The sequence below is a fragment of the Rosa chinensis genome, chromosome 1 (genome assembly GCF_002994745.2).
Source record: "Rosa chinensis cultivar Old Blush chromosome 1, RchiOBHm-V2, whole genome shotgun sequence".
Taxonomy (NCBI): Eukaryota; Viridiplantae; Streptophyta; class Magnoliopsida; order Rosales; family Rosaceae; genus Rosa; species Rosa chinensis.
The window spans coordinates 53377794-53391060 of NC_037088.1; the positions used below are offsets into that span (position 1 = coordinate 53377794).

At 38.4% G+C, this 13267-nt stretch overlaps 2 protein-coding genes across 2 annotated transcripts in view; both read right to left on the reverse strand.

The window, feature by feature from the left end:
- LOC112182201 (NAC domain-containing protein 14-like) overlaps positions 1-13267 on the reverse strand; it is a 50968-nt gene that overhangs the window by 4323 nt on the left and 33378 nt on the right. The window lies entirely within an intron of this gene.
- On the reverse strand, positions 11287-13258 carry LOC112182198 (NAC domain-containing protein 79). Its single transcript, XM_040517895.1, has 5 exons — positions 13117-13258; positions 12711-13003; positions 12090-12197; positions 11747-11977; positions 11287-11452 (listed from the first exon to the last, which is right to left on the reverse strand). Exons 2-5 carry the CDS (start codon positions 12969-12971, stop codon positions 11396-11398), a joined length of 657 nt encoding a protein of 218 aa, XP_040373829.1. The 5' UTR covers positions 12972-13003; positions 13117-13258; the 3' UTR covers positions 11287-11395.

Below are 13267 nucleotides of genomic sequence, written 5' to 3' on the forward strand. Positions count from 1 at the left end.
AGCCGCGGGAAACGAGCTCGTCGGCCCAAAGCTTCAAGATCTGCCGGTCCGATATCGAGTTTCTTCGTCCCCAGTCATTCTGATTTGGTACCCAGAGCAATTTCTGGGTGCTCAGATCATTTTTTTTTTATAGTGTGAACTCCGAGAATGGTGAAGGAAAAAAAAAGTTAATGTATACAATTGAACATATAAATTGATCAATTGTGTTTTTAGTATATTCATTTTGATTCACTTGAGGGCAATAATATGATTATTAGGAGGCAATAATATGTGTATTGGGGGGCAATAATCTGATTATTAGGGGGCAATAATATGATCAATTGTGTCTGTAGTGTATTCATTTTGGTTTTGGGAGTTTATACAATTCACTAGACGGAAACAATATGATTATTGGAGGCAATAATATGATTATTAGGAGGCAATAATATGCGTATTGGGGGGCAGTAATATGATTACTGGGGGGCAATAATATGATCAATTGTGTCTGTAGTGTATTCATTTTGGTTTTGGGAGTTTATACAATTCACTGGACGGAAATAATATGATTATTGGAGGCAACAATATAATTTTTGGGAGGTAATAATATGAGCATTGGGGGGCAATAATAACATTACTGGGGAGCAATAAATTTAGACATCGGAATCCCGACACCAGTCCGGTAGCCGGATTCCGGATTTCGGTCACCGGCCGCCGGATTTCGGTCACCGGAGTCGGCGGCCGGCCACTGGTCACCGAAGTCCGGCAAGGTGGAGGATGACTTCTCCCTCTAAGTGAGAAAGAAGGAGCGGGCAAAAAAGTCTCAAAAATAAATAAAAAGAATAAAAAAAGAATTAATTGGGTAAATGGGAAATAATCTCTTAGAGTGTTTTGGGTAAATGAGGTTAAAAAAACATTTCCCCTTATTTTTTTTTATAAAGCGTGGTGGGGCCAATCTTGAAATTATTTGTCTAGACTATAATTGCAGATCAAAAATTCATCCTCTATATTCAAAGGTAAGCAGTTAAATTTTACTATTCATAATTCCGATCGTTGACAGACTTGAGTTAATTGTTATCTGTAATATTACGAGCAAAGAATTGAAAAAAGAAAAAGAAAAGTTGAGAAAGTTGAAAAACTTTAGAGAAAGTCTTAACAGAGAAACTCCTGATTACTGGGATATCATCTTTAGGATTTAAACAAGAATCTATAAAGTTGAGCAGGATATTGAAAATATCTTATATACTCTTAAAGAGGAACAAAAACCTCTTGATTATTTGAGCATTGTTTAGATCCACAAATCACTGGTATCAGAGCTTGTAAAGAGCTCAAAAGGGGAATCCCCAATGGGGACAATGTCTGAATTAATTTTAGAGAAGTTGAATTCTCTACTTTATCCTTTGATGAGAAATATCAGAGCCTATTGAAAGAATTATCTAGATGTCAAGATCATCTAGAAAAATTGCCAAGTATAATCTACCAATTAGAAAAACTGGAAAATAAAATAGATTATATCAAAGAACTTCCAAAAACGGAAGAAGAAAAGCTAACAAGTGTTACTAGAAAAATCAATGAACAGCAAAAAACGTTGGATTTTATGAAAAATATACTGAAGGATAAGAAAGTGCCTACAGTAAAACCAAAGAAAGCTAATGGATTTAAACCATTAGAAAGACCAGATAAGAATCCTGTTCCTAACATGATTTTTCTGGAACCATCTACTAGTCATACTAGTATTAGGTACGAAAACCCGAAAGAAACAAGAGATGTCAAAATGATGAGCATCTTTGAGAAAAAGAAAGGAGTACAACTCCTAAATACTGAAGAGTTCGAATACAATGAAATCGAACATGAGGTGAAAAACTCCTCGATTCCTAAACTAGATTTTAAACAAATCTACAAAAGGGGAAAGTTTGAACTGATAGACAACCATCACTTCAAATTGTTGGAATTCACAGCCCCTTCCACAACAGGAGAAACAGATATTTTGATGATCACTCCTGATGAAGTGGCCAGAGCAAGAACAAAAAATTACCAATTTATGCATATTGGAGCAGTCCAAGTAGGCATAAAACTTCTTGCCCGAGAAGGTATAAACTGCTCAGTTCTATGTGTCTTACAAGACAATAGACTAACAGATTTTCAAGCTAGTCTGTTGGGAACACTTGAAGCATCTTTATGCAATCAAGTGGCATATTTCAATTGCTTTCCAAATTTCTCAACCAGCTTGAAAGATGCAGCTCACTGTCTACTGAGAGTCAAGACATATGGCATATCAATGAAAAAAGATATGCAAGAACTGGCTATAGTATACAGAATATACTATAAACTGATGAGTACCACAATAGAACTTAAAACCAGGATATCAAATATCTCAAGTCTTACTACTGGTTTCCTCACCAGCCAGAAGAACCATTCACAACAGATCCACAAGGTTACTTGGAATGAAGTAACTTTTCCTATTGAATGGAAATTGTCTGGTCCGAAAAAACTAGCAGAAAATGCCAAAGCGACAATTTATGAAAGCAGAAAGACTGGAGATATCAGTCTAAAATTCGACGATCACAAAAAAAGTGATGCCTGTCTTGAAAATATCAGGATAAACAAAAATCTTCTTAGAAGAAGCTACAACACTAGAGAAGCTACTGTTAGTGGTACCAAATTCTCTGTTGAAGAACCAACAGAGCCCATCACTGAAGAAGAATTAGAAGCTGATCTGAACAAACCAGTCAATATGCTTAGAGCACAAAAACTCTATGATCTTTATGATGAAGCAGAATCTTGCGAAAATCCTGAACGATTAGAAAAACTAATCAAAGAAATGAAAATTTTCAAACCAGGAAAGGAAAGAAAACTCCTTCCTTATCAAGATCTTGAAATGGAAGAAGGAGAAAGCTTCAAAACTTTCATCATTAGAGAAAAGGGAAAACTAAAATTCCCTATACAAAGAGCCCCTACCGGTAAAAATGGAGAAAGAAATTCTCAAAAATTTGTCCCAGAAGACAATATACCCAGAGTACCTATTTCCAATTATGGTATCTGGCTAAACTAGACAAAGCTCTAGACAAGAGAAAATCTCTTGACCAATGGGTAGACAGTCTGATGATGGCCTCTGCTCTCACCCTTGGAAAATTTGAAGCACCAGATCTTCACGTGTACTATGAAACTACTCTCACCGGAGTAGCAAAAAAATACTATCTGTCTTTCAAAGAAACTGCCAGAGGAAAAGACTGGCTAGAAGAAATAAAAAATTCAAAATCTCCTTATGATTTTGCAGTATCCATGTACGATCAGTTCTGTGGAGATCTCTCAAATATGAGTGAAAAGGCTAAAGAAATGACCAAATCAAATATCTATGCTCTCAAAATTTGTGACATGAAATATTTTGAAGAATACTTGAATGAATTTCAAGAATATTATTGTACAATCGGCGAATTAGAGAATACTGATGTAGTCAACCTATTACACAAGAAACTCCCTGAACCATGGAGAACAGCTGTGAGAGAAAGCATAGCTGAAAAATCAATTGATAGATTTTCAGTTAGAGGAATTGCTGACAGAATCAGGAGCAAAGGTGGCCAAGAAACAACTCAAAGGAGTTGAAAATTTCTGCTACGGAATACTAGATATGCCAACCAACTGGGGCCGTCATGAATCCAAATTCTATAGAAAAAGAAAAGAAAAATATTACTCGAAAAAATTCAAAAGGAGTAATAAGAAAAAGGATTGGAAATTTAAGAAAAGTTCCAATTACAAGAAACAACAGGCTGAAGATCCAAAAAAGAAATTCTTCAAGAAAAAGAAGAATCACCGAACCAACCATCAGAATACTCAACCAGGCAAGAAAGCTTGCAGATGCTGGTTATGTAAAGCTGAAGGGCACTATGCCAATGAATGCCCAGAAAAGGGTAAAAGATCTACTAAATCTCTATTTGAAGAATACAAGCCTATAGTAGAAATAGCTAATATGCATGAAAGGCTATGAAATAGCCTATTCTGATGAAGAAGATGATGACAGGTCAGTTTACTCTGTCTGATCTGAAGAAGAAGAATCATCTGATTCTGAAATAGATTCTGAAGTAGAGTATTTAGAATCTAGACAGATGAATGTTCTGCATGTCAAAAATTGGGAAGAAAGTAAGACGGAAGCAATATCGTCTGCTTACCAGGTGAACCCTGGTACATTCGTTTGTGACTACTGCTTATGTCACGAAAAGAATGGACTCCCTATGTTTTGTGAAAAGTAAAAAAAGACTTACCACAAAGAATGCTTCATAGCTGAAGCAGGAAGAAAGACCAAGAATGGCCTTGTAAGCCAATTAGTAGAACAAGAATATGAAGAATATTTCTTTGAGAAAAAAGAGCAAGAATTAGAAACTCAGTTCCAAGAAATAATGGAACCATCTTCCTCAAAGGAAGAAAAAATCGAGGAAGAAAAACTCGATAGAACCATTGAACTGGTTGAAATACCAGAAAATGTTTCAGAAGAATGTAAACCATTCATACCTCAGGAACAAGCTCAGGAAAATGAGCTTCAACAATCGAAAGTCGTCTCTACTAGTAGATACAGTAAATACATAGAGATTGGACTCAAATTCCCTGATCATAAAAAATACCATCTACATGCATTTGTAGACAATGGATCGGGATTTATAGTTGCAAAAAGATTTGCAATTCCAGAAGAACTCCGGAAAGAAGATAAGAAAATAACAGCTACTGGTGTCACGTTTGATGGAAGCCATCTTACAATGAATAAAGTAGCAAAAAATGTTCACATCACCATTGGTGGAGGAACATTTATCATCCACAACGTTTGGCAATCTGAAGGGTAAGGATCAGATTTCTTGTTGGGAAATAATTTTATTCTCCAACAAAGATTCATCCAGGATGAAGAAGCGATAGGCTTCAGAAAAGGAGAACGGGTGTTCTGGGCAGACCGGCTTACTCAAGCCAAAAGTGTAGTAGGTCCATACTTTACTACACAATATCAGAGATCGCAACAGAATAGTGGTGATCTTACCTCCTACAAACCCAAATTTGAAACCATCCTCCAAATTAAACAACAAGAAGAACTACTTGTTGAAGAATCATCTTCTGAAGAAGAAGAAGAAACAACTAACGCAGATGAAGAAGCTAGTTTCATCCATGAGCATAACCTCAAGCACTTTTAGAATAAGCTTGAGTCTCAGAAAATTCCCACTCTTGATAAAATCAAGAAATTACTCGAACAAAATATCAATGAAGATCCTAAGAAGTTTTAGGAAAAAGACCTAGTGGTGAATTAAGATTACATGATATGAATGTCATCTGTCATGTCAAAGCCATTCCACAATACAAAGAGGAAGATAAAAAAGAATTCAAAAAGGATATTGAAGATCTCCTGAACAAGAGATTAATTCAACCATTCACTAGCCCTCATCATGCTCCAGCATTCTACGTGAGAAATCATGCAGAAAACCTCAGAGGAAAAGCTAGAATGGTAATTGACTACAGAGATGTCAATAAGAAGACAGTTAAAGACGGATATCAAATTGCTCAAGTAAGAGTACTGATCAACCAGCTTAGAGGAGCTAAAGTCTTTTCAAAATTCGATGCAAAGTCTGGTTTTTGGCAAGTCAAGATGCATCCTGAGAGTGTTCCTCTCATTGCATTCGGAACACCACAAGGACATTACGAATGGTTAGTAATGCCTTTTGGTCTAAAACAAGCCCCCTCAATCTTCCAAAGAAAGATGGACAACATCTTCAAACATGTGGCTAAATTCTGCGTCGTCTATATTGATGACATCCTTGTTTTCTCCAAAAACAGAGAAGAACACCTGAAACACCTTTATGAGGTTGTAAAGCTGATAGTTCAGCATGAAATTCTCCTAGGAGAAAAGAAAATCTTCTTTATCCTCGATGAAGTTGATTTCCTAGGAATAAATATCAGGCTTGGAGTAATAAAACTCCAACCTCACATCCTTGAGAAAATCTGGAAGTTCCCAGATAGAATTCCTGATGCTAAGAGTCTAGAGAGATTCTTAGGAGTCATAAACTATGTGAGAGATTTCATTCCCAAAATCTCAGGACTAACAACAATGTTATCTCCTAAAACGAGTTCCAAGAGAAAATGGAACTTCACTGAAGATGATGAAAAAATAGTGAAGCAGATAAAAGCTCTCTGCAAGAATCTCCCTCCTCTACAACAACCAGAGGAAAAATGTCTGGAACTAACATTGAAAAGATTTGTAAATTTTGTAGTGGCAAGTTCAGCCCTGCAGAACTAAATTATCCCACAGGGGAAAAAGAAATTTTGGCTGTCAAGAAAACAATTTTAAATTCTCCAGCTTTTCTTGGAAAACCCTTTACTGTCCGCACCTATTGTGCTAGAGTAAAGAATTTCAAAAATTTTAGACTTGATAAAGCTGCTGATAGAGGAAGATTAGCAAATTGGCAATTATTTCTTAACCAATATGATTATAATGTTGAATTAATTGCAGAAAATAAGAATTATCTTCCAGACACCCTAACCAGAGAAATGGCAATGTTCAACCGAAAAGATGACGACGAAAGTCGCAACCCCAGAAGTAGAAGAACTGGGAAAGAACATGAAACTGCTGAGGATCCTAAAGAAAAAATTCTGAAAAGATTTCTGCTAAGTCCAAAAGGACTAGCTACAACTGATCAATCTCAGGGTAAAGGATTGGCTAGCCCGTCTCAAACGGCAGATGGTAAAGGCACATCAAGACCGTTGATGACTGTTGCTTTGCCAAAAAGCAAACCAACTCCAACTGGAGTTATAAATGTTTTTAATTATGAATTAAGAACCTTTGTTGATCTTGTGTTCAGAATTGGCAGGAGGCTAGCTTACCACCAGAGGGCAATCCTGGATAATCTCTTATTTGCCTTTCAAGAAAGAAACAATGGTATTATGTTCCTAGCTCTATTCGCATTAGCTGAAGAACTTCATGAAAATGCTAGACCACAGTATGAAGAAGTTCATATACAGCAGAGTGTTGTTAGAAGTGAAAAAATTCACTATCTTGAAGATCCAGAAAGTGCTAGCTAGAGTTCCTATCATAGCACTAAAAGAATCAGATTGGTTTGAATTCCATAATCTGATTGGAAGCCATAATTCTGAAGACTGTATTCCTCCAACCCTTTTCATTGTTGCAGGACCTTATGTTGGAAGATACAGAGTTAATGTTCAGAGTGAACATCTTCAAGAACACAAGCTTTGGCTTGTTGAAAATGGTTTTGTCCATAATCTATGGACCAAAACAAATGATGATCTCAAAGGCCTACCCCCTATCATCGTCAACACAGTCAAAAATATAAAAAAAAAATGACTGTACTCTTAGACTGAAGTTCAGATCTACTCCACCAGAATGGATTCATAGAACAAACGGTGAAGTTGAATACATTTCTCCTTATCATTATGTGAGAATTATTCAAAAAATATATCTTTAGCCCGCCTATGTTGGATACAATGGCCAGCCAAATTCAAGTATTCCATGGATGAAGGCCATGTCTCTCGAATACATCAAGAAGATCATCCAAGAAGATACAAGAAATACTTTCCTGGCAGCAGGAGAAAAAACAAAAATAACTGCTTATGATCATCCTGAAGCAATTAGCAGTGACCTCTTCATATCTCTCACAAGAAAAGAGATAGACTCGACACTGGCATGCTTACAGTGAGTTGAAAAGCTTGAAAATGACAACCACTACAAGATGTATGTAGATACGAATATCAAGGAAAATGCAACTATTGCCAGAATGGCCAGGATGGATAGCAACTCCTTTGTCCTCGGCCACAACTCAGAAACGGACGAGAACATGTGAAGCAGCAGGTGTAGAAAACACCGAAAGCAACTTTTGAGAAAAGCAACTTTGGACTTTTCTCAAAAGTTGCTTTTGCTTTTCAAAAAGAAAGCAGGTGAAAAACATTTCACCAAAAGGAATCTGCTTTTCGCCAATCAACCTCCATCATCAGGAGCACTCACGAAAGCAGTCACAGAGTTGTTCTGTACATTTTTATGTTTTGAATTCTAGTTTGGAGTCCGCTCCCTATGTAAGGAGCTTTAAGTTTCAGTTGTAAAGCATTCGAAAATTGGGAAGAATCATATTCTCTCAAAAGTAAGAAAGTCATAGTAGCAGTGTGCTCTTTCCTTCCTGTCTAGTGTGAAGAAGAGTGCTTTCATTACAAGTAAGTATCTGTAATCATTCTTATGGATAGCTAAAACAGCTTCTTAGCTGTTTACCGGAGAATGAGGCTTTGAAGTTTTAGTCAATAATTATGTTTGAATAAATATTTTCAGATTGCTCATCCACCTTGTCATTATTTTAATAACAATGTTTTAGTATTTAATCTGTTTTTGCCTTATTCTTGTACTATTTTTAGGCTTAGAGTTTCTTTTTTTTTTTTTAGGAAAAATTGACTCAGCTTAAGATTGAAATAAGTAGCAGTGATTCCGTCTGTTAAAGTAACCGTTAGGTGAAAAACTTGGGCATGTTGAAGGCTAGTTTTGTTTTTCTCAAAAGTGTGAACAAATTTTTCTAAGAAAAAGCAAAGGTTAAACCCAAAAGTCAGCATAGGACATATTAGACACTAAGTTTAGAAAAGACTACCCTATAAGTCTTTGCCCCTAAGATTTGTGTAAATGGACACAATACAAACTTGTTGGTGCAAGTGGGCACAATACATGTGATTTCTGGGTAAACAGGAATTAACCCTTAATAGTAGTTAGTGCGGCTTTTTTTTTTAATTTTTTTATTTTTTATCAGAAATAATTTCATTCATAAAACTGCAATTACAAAGCAATCACAGCACCCAACTAGGGTTTACATCAAAGAACAACAACCAAAGACTAGCAACACAAATCCTCACTCTAACAAAGAGAGATTGACGCATCAATGGATCTAACAACGAAGACCAAATTGAGTCGCTGATTGGGCTAAATTGACCAAAACAAGTAGTAATTACTGGAATAGGAACTGACCACAATAGAAAACTATTGGGCGGGCTATCCCAGGATCTCCCATACTCCTCAACACAGGCAGAAAATGAAACACTCGGCCTTAAGACCGAGTAAGACTGGGTCCTGTTAACGATGAACCAACTACCCAAATCAATCCGATCGCTGGAATCCACGACGACAACCATAACTCCATAGAAAATGGACTTAATCGAGAACTGACAAACAGAAGCAACTAATAACAACAAAAGAGTAAACAACAACCAAAGCAGTAAACGCAGCATAACTAGCTAAGGGAGCCCAGGCCCAGCATTCTGGAGCACGATTCCATACACCCATTCTGCAACAACTCGGAATAAAGATGAGCCCCACAAAGGCAGACGCACCACCGCCAACAAATTGCGGTCACGAGGCCAAACCGGAGTCGACTTAGTCAACACTTCGAGCAGCAGCCGCCGCCTTCCAAACATCAATTCGACGGAAGGTTTGACCAACCACTCACAACTTTGTGACCACAATCCGACCTGATCACCTTTAACCTCCACCATCCAACAAAACCCATCAGGAAAGCTCCACCAACTGCAAACACCGGCAATAGGCCGCCTCCTAGGATCGCTACGCTGCCGCGCTGCAGCCATGCGCAGCCGCGTCATCCCATCGCAAGCCACCCCAGAATCTGAACAACATCCGATACCGGATTCGAAAAAGAACCCGGCCCTCACCAGCCACACCTCTGTCATGAAGTCGAATTCGCAACCGCCGCTCCGATCTCCGCTGCAATAGAGACTCCTGATAGCTCCGTCGGCAAGCCGCGCTCCAGATCTGCATCTCGCCTGCCCTCGTTCGCGATCCAGGAAGGATAGATCGGAATCGATCTGCCCACACCAAGCACAACCCACCTGTCTCTAGCCAAGAACCACGCTGCTGCCAAGGAAACACGCTACAAACCCAGACTGACATCCTCTCCAGGACCGGAACGCAGCGGAGGGAGTGCCGGCGGCGTTCGGCCGAGAGAGATCGTACGAACCTAAACTATTTTCCTCCCTCTCTCTCTTCGCGCGCGTGGGGCGCGTACAATTATCTTTTACTATCCACAATCTACAATTATTTTATTTATTTATTTTTTTTTAAATTAATTGTCTGTTTTAATTTTGCCATGTTGACTCTATTTTAGTTTTTTATGAATCTTTGTTTTTTGTATTAAAATTCATCTAATAAAATTGATTGCTTTGGTTAATAAAAAATTGTGATTCACAATTGAAGAAAAATAGTTATACAATATACTCAGAGAACATTTGAAACCCATTTGATGAAAAAAAAAGTAACAAAGTAGAATACAAAAGTGATACTCTAGTCTACCATAAAGTAAAGTTGGTATAGAAGACTACTTAAAGATCAACACAATTTTAAAACAATGTTGTTGGTCAAATTCTCTCGTTGTATTCAAAGGCATCAGTACTGCTTAACTCTAATTTTGCATAAGCAGATTGCCAGTGAGAGGTTTCAATGCCCTTCAACTTATTTTGTTAGTTGCCATGTCATATACCCAAATCCCCAAACTTAGTCTTACAGTGATTTTTTTTTCTTTGCTATTGAGCCATCAAGAGAAAAATGGAGATAGCAGCAGACAAAATCCCATTAAACTTGATAAATTACTTATAAGGATTCCATCTATTAACAGTCATATACATTTACAACTACTACTCCATCAACCAACTAGCTACTAGCCTACTACATTTCAGTAAGTAACTACTAGTTTACCAATAACTCAACCAGATATTGGTTTAGTGACATTTCTCTTTACTATCAAGAATGATGTGGAACATTTCCCAGCTTTGTGTATATTTGACTGCAACTTTGAGGGCTAGTAATCCTGTGGCTGAAGCGGATGCAGAACATCTCGCAGCTTTGTGTATATTGGCGACTGCAGTATGGAGGAGCGGTACTCTTGTGGCTGAAGCGGATGCGGAACATCTCGCAACTGTGTATATTGGTGACTGCAGTATGGAGGGGCGGTACTCTTGTGGTTGAAGCGGATGCGGAATATCTCGCAGCTTTGTGTATATTGGTGACTGCAGTATGGAGGGGCGGTACTCTTGTGGCTGAAGCGGATGCGGAACATCTCGCAACTGTGTATATTGGTGACTGCAGTATGGAGAGGCGGTACTCTTGTGGCTAAAGCGGATCTCGCAGCTTTGTGTATATTGGTGACTGCAGTATGGAGGGGCGGTACTCTTGTGGCTGAAGCGGATGCGGAATATCTCGCAGCTTTGTATATATTGGTGACTGCAGTATGGAGGGACGGTACGATCGTGGCTGAAGTGGATGTGGAACATCTCGCAGCTTTGTGTATATTGGTGACTGTAGTATGGAGGGGCGATACGATTGTGGCTAAAGTGGATGCGGAACATCTCACAGCTTTGTGTATATTGGTGACTGCAGTATGGAGGGGCGGTACTCTTATGGCTGATGTGCACCAAAGAGTGAATCTAGATTTTGTTCGGGCAGATCACGTAGCTGAATTAACAATCACAAAAAAGCAAGCATTAGTTCATACTTTTATGCGCATATTGACTTAGTATAAGAAGATGTTCACAGAGGATGTGATTTCACATTTCATCTACAACTTCATTTCTAACTTAAACTAAATGTAATTAGCAGGCTCATTATATCATCAGTGGTTGCAAAGATATTCTTGTAACATAAGAATCAGCAATTTCTCTTTCCACTGTCTTGTGACCTAAGTTTTGCTATAGTTCTTGGATTTATAGCCGAAATGTTAAACAACAACAGCAGCATGTTCAATCTCACCTGTGGAAACACATCATACACAGTCTCATCTTCATCACAGGTTGAAACTTCATTCCCATCTAATAGATAGGAATCACTATCTCCAAATGGTGATTGCAACTCATTACAATCATCATTAGTGACATTGGTTTGCAGAACAGCTTCCAGCTCTTGGGACACCGGTGACTGCATTGCTGAGGAGCAGCAGTCATCCAGAGGCTGAGGTTGATGGAATAGCAACTTCTCATTTCCCTGTGCCCGAGTATAAAATCAGGATCCAAAATTATAAGCAAGCAAGATCTTAATTTTGATATACTTCTCATGCTCCATATATCAACACAACAAACAACATCTTTGTTATTACCTCTTGATTCATTTCAGACACACTCGTGCTTCTGGGCTCTCCTTCATTACTGACCGGAGAATCCTTCTTATCTGATCTAATCTTCAAGAGACAGATAACAAAGTCACCCTGCGTAAATTTGACGCGAGATCATGGTTAACGAGTATGAATCTCTATGACATACACCAAACACATAACTCATTTATAATTCCACTGATGTCTATGGCATACTAAACCCTCAATCCACTACACAGGGTTAGAAACAAAAATAAAACAAGGAACCTCAGTTATCTTCTTCTGTTTCTCAGTTATCTTCTTCTGTTTCAACTTGAGGTCTATTTAATTGTGGCTAATGGGTTCAGGACAATCTGTAACACTGTTGACACATTGAAACAGGGCACGTGTTTGAGGTCATAGCAAGGTTAACCCAAAGAGAAATTAATAATTGCTTTCAGTAATGTTTTAGTTCCTATCTTGGTTTGAGCTCAACTAGTTGGGCGTTTACATCACGTGTAATTAGTATATGCATATGACCTATTCACTTTCTCATTGTTAATTGGAAATCCCTGATACAACCACTCACCTCGAGTGTGAGATACTTAGAGCTTCACAGAAAACTGATAAAGAGAAATAGTCACTGACCTGGGCCTGCTTCGGATACGAAGCAACTCCATCTCCAGGCAGATAGTGCCCATGAATAACCCAGCTGGTCTTCTTCGATTTCGGCGCACGCCCCAGGTAAAAAGTCAATGTCCTCTTCTTCCCGATAACAGATTTGGATCGTCGAGCTGTAATCCCACGCTCCTTCCCTGTGATTTTCCAGTGGATCTTCTTCGTGCTCCGATTCGAGCGAGAGCTTTTGTTGTACTTGTAAGCCTTTCTGGTGAAGAAGAACCACTCCATGTCCTAAGCCTCTGTCTCAGTCCCCAACAAAGCTGCCCGAACCCAACACACAAAAACAACAAAATCAGAACCAACGCTATTCATAATTCATCATATTCAGAGATGGGTAGTAATGAAAATTGAGAAAGGTTGAGTCTTTAGTTACCAGGGAGCTCAGCCGGCTCGTATTTGCAGAGGTCTATTTGTGGGATGATTTACTTGATTTCGGCATCATGTATTTATCCCCCTTCAAGTTCAAGTAAACCCGACATGTCATACAACCCGACCCGATTGCGTGTCATGTTTGTCTGTTGCGA

What these genes read in the sequence shown, in the direction of transcription:
- LOC112182198 (XM_040517895.1), bottom strand. Translation starts at nt 12,971, where the DNA reads ATGGAGTGGTTCTTCTTCACCAGAAAGGCTTACAAGTACAACAAAAGC. An exon ending in CGTATCCGAAGCAGGCCCAG is followed by an intron (nt 12,198 to 12,710) that starts GTCAGTGACTAT and finishes AAATTTACGCAG; the next exon opens with GGTGACTTTGTTATCTGTCT. An exon ending in TGTATGATGTGTTTCCACAG is followed by an intron (nt 11,453 to 11,746) that starts GTGAGATTGAAC and finishes TTGTTAATTCAG; the next exon opens with CTACGTGATCTGCCCGAACA.